Raw genomic sequence first — 4463 nt, forward strand, 5'->3', positions numbered from 1 at the left:
CAAAGATTTGACCTGGCTTTTGGCACTTTGCTTGGGAAAGCATAAGCAGCAGCAGTAAAAGCTACAAACATTTGATTCCAAATGTTTCATCACATCACATGGGTCCGTTTTCATCTCATCTCCACGACTCCACCCATTCAATCTCAACTAGATATGGGACATCATGGGACTGAAACCAAAAAAGGAAAAAAAACTTGTAGTTTTAAAAAAAAAATTAAAAAAAAACAAAAGAAGAGAATGACAGCGAGATGATCATGGAGCATGGAGCATGGAGCAGAATCATGCCATGTACAGTGGGTGCAGTTTCATTGAATTAAAAATGGATAGCCACTTTGTCATTTGTAATACAAGATACGAGTACAACATGCCAGAGGAAGAGTATCTCTTTGTAGTTATCACTTGAAGTCTTGAAGCACTCCTAAGCCAATGAAAATGATAAACCAGATAGAACCTCATAACGGTTTTGGCCAGTTCTTCTGAATTTCGAAGTAGTAACTCGCGTCCATGTAGCATTTTCCATCATCATCCACAAACTAAGACAAAAAAAAAAAAAGACTTCATTAAATAATGTAGAGTTCTTTCTATTTTGTCTCCAATGCTGAAATTTGGCAGTTCTGGTTTCAACATTTACCTTGGTTCTAGCATAGTACGAGCCTCTGGCAAACATGCCGGAAGGGGTAGTTTCTTCTTCCATCTCACATGAATAAGGCTCCTGCTGAGGACTAAAAGTTCCGAGCATCTTCTTTGAATTATCAACTGTCAAAAGAATTTTGTACGTGAGTAACTAAAAAGTTGGCAGTAAGAAATGTCAATGAAAGCTGCTTGTTTCTACCTCTCACACCCGTCTTCCACACAACATTGGTGTACTTGAGACCAGAGACAATGTTGTTGGAAACGGTGAAGGTAAATTTGAGGCGGTAATGGCTTCCTTCCTTGAGGCTGAAGAGGGTGCTTTTAGACTTCTTAACTGATGGAATTTGCAGAACGAGATCTGGTCTGCCCGGGCATAGTATTGTGAGGCTTTGTATCTTCACTTCAGGTTCTTTAGTTTCTGATTTCAATGATGGAATGTGAATGTTTTAGCTTCTTTTTTTTTTTTTTTTTTTTTTTTTTTCAAATTGGGAGTCTATTTTTTATATTTTCATGCCATGCAAACTACAGCTTCAGACTTCAGAGCTAAAATGGGGCTCAGTTGCTCAATGAAATCACATTTAGTAGATCTGAGCATTGAAAGATTGTTTTCTATGTTTTAAGAAAAACATTTTGGAGGAAACAATTGGCGGTTAGTCTACATAACAGAAGGAGCTCAGCATGAACTGTAAAATTGCCCAAAAGGGTGAAAGAAAAGCATTAATTTTCCCCAGAATCCCAACGAATCAGACAAAGAAATGGAAAAGTGAGTTGTGTTTTTGGCATTAAGAAGATTTTTTACGTTTGTAAAAGAGAAACTGAAAAGTTTAAGAGGTTATTGCACCTTGTCCTCATATAATGAAATTGCAGGGTATAAAGAGATTACTTTCCATGCAATATAGTCTTTATGCAAACCCCAGAAGTTGAGATAGAGATCGGTAAAAATACCTCCAACAGCGGAGAGATCAACACTTCCAAGGAGTTGTTCCTTCCATTTCCTCAAGCTTTCATCATCCTTTAGAAAACAACAAGAAAACCAATAAAACAAACATACACACTTGACACTTGTACAGACAAGTATCATAATCAACTAACAAATTCAGTTTTGTTCAATCAAACCATTCAAAACAGAGAGAGAGCGAGCGAGAGAGAGAGAGAGGAAAGAGATGGAACATCATACCTTATCTTTTTCGAGCTGTTCCTTGAGAGAAACTTGAGGTCCAAGATCCAATTCCTTCTCAGATTTCAACTTGGCTTCATTCTCTTCCTCTAGCTCATCACCATCATCGTCAATATCATCATGGTCATCATCACTGTGGGGCACCTGGACTGGTTCACCACCAACATTGTTGTTCTTGTTACTTTTGAGCTCCTCTTCCTCCATTTGAGGATTGAAGGTAACGTCCTTAGTTGCAGTGAAAGTTCCCACAACTGCCGACATTGTTGTCAAAGAAACTACCCCAGAAGATCAAGAATGTGCCAAGAGTTGGAGGAAAAGAAGGAATTAAGCTTTGTTCAGAGTTGTTTTGTTGCCCTTCAACTTTGTACCAAATTGAGAGGCCCTTTGCTAAACTTGGGTGCTTGTTTTTCTATAGCTGGAGGTTGATTGCCTGAGAAAGAAATTTATGGTTTAAAGTTGGATTTGGAGAACCTGAAAGGAAGGAAACTCAAGGCAGTTGGAAGAAAGTGATGAACGTACGTAGATATATAAAGTTGGAGGAGAGACCGCTCAAGTTGGAGCAGGTAAGACATTACATAAAGTCTTAACACAACTTTTCCAATTTCACTGTCCAACCCTTCCTTTGCCTCCTCGTGATTCATCCTACCATCCTTCCTTTTCTTTCTCCAATAACTTAAAATGCACGACATCTTTTTTCTACCTGTAAAAGCAAAAGTCTCTCTCTCTCTCTCTCTCTCTCCACGTTATCCATCTGTTCTTACATATATATATATATATATAACACAATATCTAATAGGTATTGAAAATGTTGAAGGTACAGATTCCAAGTCAATAGTAGACAAGATATGATTTGCATGGGGTTGGTCAATGTAAATCTGATACTTTATCATTACCCAGTATAGAATACTTCTTCTATTTACCGTTAAATGTGGGTACTACAATTATGAGGCTGGTCAATATCATTGATTCTTTCACTCAACGTTCCTTTCAACACCAAACCTACTTATTATTTTTAATTACTTTCTCTTAATTAATATGTTTACGAGTAGGAACTACATTTGCAACAAATATTATTGACGTGACTGGTTAACAAAAAAAATGAACGGATGAGATTTACTAATTTATTCATTTTAATTGATTGATCATCAACTGTTCATTTACATAACAGGACACGTCTAGTTATTTTTTCATTTTCATTGGATGTAAGGTAAACTCGTGTTTATCTGACTACTACATCTGTCTAGTTTTAGATAATTTTGTTCTTAAACAGTACTAAGGACAACTATACAAAATTTTGAATAACTGAATTATTCTGGATCAGGTAATTTGAGTTGCTATGAATGCTAATTTTATAAGTGCACATCGTTCTTAACTCCTTTTTATTTTATGTGGTAAGAGAAAAAAAAATAGAAAAATTATGTGTTGCATGGTGCGAGGATAATGAGTACTGCTACATCTACAAACGAATTATACAAAAATAATCTCACAAACTGATGTGACTTCATCTGATCCGTTAGATCTACTTTATAATAAAAGTAACTTTATAATCTGACGAACTACATAAAGCCACATCAATTTTTTGTGCAATCCCTTTGTAACTAGAGTATTTCCCATCTTTTATATTATTGCTCATTCACAGATCAGTTCAAAGAATCCAATCTCAAGAAAAAAAATTAGCTTCGTTGCCAAAGCTGTAAATCTCACATCACATGTGATACCTCACAGCTTTCATACAAAAAGAGTTCCATCTTCAAATATGTATGAAACATGGTGCTTTGATTGGGAGTAAATTTATGTCCATCTTCCAAAGCCCAACCTAGCCTACCCTTTTTTAGATGCATTGAATTTAAGGGAAATTCTGTAAACATAGACGTTTCTATTAGATTGAACTGAAATGATTAAAGAAAGGATAAAGCTAATCATTAGGTGGTTAAATTTGAAGGGAGAAAACCAAGTTTCATTTAGCGGTAGAGTGGTTAACAAGGCAAATCGAAATTATATCTAGATGCTGATGGTTTGTAAAGTGGTTGAATCGTTAAGGGTTGCCCAAAAGGAAAATGCTGCTGCTAGTGGTACTGAGTTTGGAAGAAAACATAACACCACTTGGTGTTGGATGCAAGTCAGATTGCTAAAATTGTGGGGACAGCTGCTTAATTAGAAGCCACCCAAAGCAGAAACCATCATTTGACATCCCTAACAAAAGACCTCACACATGTTGACGTTACACTTGAAACTTCACACCTTTCTCCAACTCCGTTTGCCTATATTTTGGGTGGTTTTAAAGTCAAGCTCATAATCTAGTTGGGCCTCAGCCCTCAATCCACAATAAGAATACCAACTTGAGGATTCAGCAGTAACGATTGGGCAAACAAGGGAGACTACTCTCCCATAGACAGCATGAGATTGTCTAAACATGAAAATCCCTAAAAGGTTCGATGTAAAATCTCTGCAGTAAGTAAACCAGTCATGAAAAAATGACTCTAGAGTACCATTATATTCAAGTCACCTAATGCCACAAACATTTTTTTTCCTTCCCAAAGAAGTAGGTATATAGAACTGAATTCATTGATAGAAAATGTCCTGCGCTTTAAAAAACACAGCATATTTAAGGAGGAAACGAACAGATCAGTAGGAATCTTCTCATTTTGTTTGA

The 4463-nt window shown here is 36.4% G+C and overlaps 1 protein-coding gene across 1 annotated transcript; it reads right to left on the bottom strand.

Annotated features, from left to right (window-relative positions):
- Window positions 1-271: 271 nt before the first annotated feature.
- LOC121254112 (rho GDP-dissociation inhibitor 1-like) lies at window positions 272-2327 on the bottom strand. The gene is made up of 5 exons (XM_041154078.1): window positions 1811-2327; window positions 1579-1645; window positions 833-1051; window positions 632-756; window positions 272-533 (listed from the first exon to the last, which is right to left on the bottom strand). Exons 1-5 carry the CDS (start codon window positions 2069-2071, stop codon window positions 453-455), a joined length of 753 nt encoding a protein of 250 aa, XP_041010012.1. The 5' UTR covers window positions 2072-2327; the 3' UTR covers window positions 272-452.
- Window positions 2328-4463: the final 2136 nt, after the last annotated feature.

Source organism: Juglans microcarpa x Juglans regia, chromosome 1D (genome assembly GCF_004785595.1).
Source record: "Juglans microcarpa x Juglans regia isolate MS1-56 chromosome 1D, Jm3101_v1.0, whole genome shotgun sequence".
Classification (NCBI taxonomy): Eukaryota; Viridiplantae; Streptophyta; class Magnoliopsida; order Fagales; family Juglandaceae; genus Juglans; species Juglans microcarpa x Juglans regia.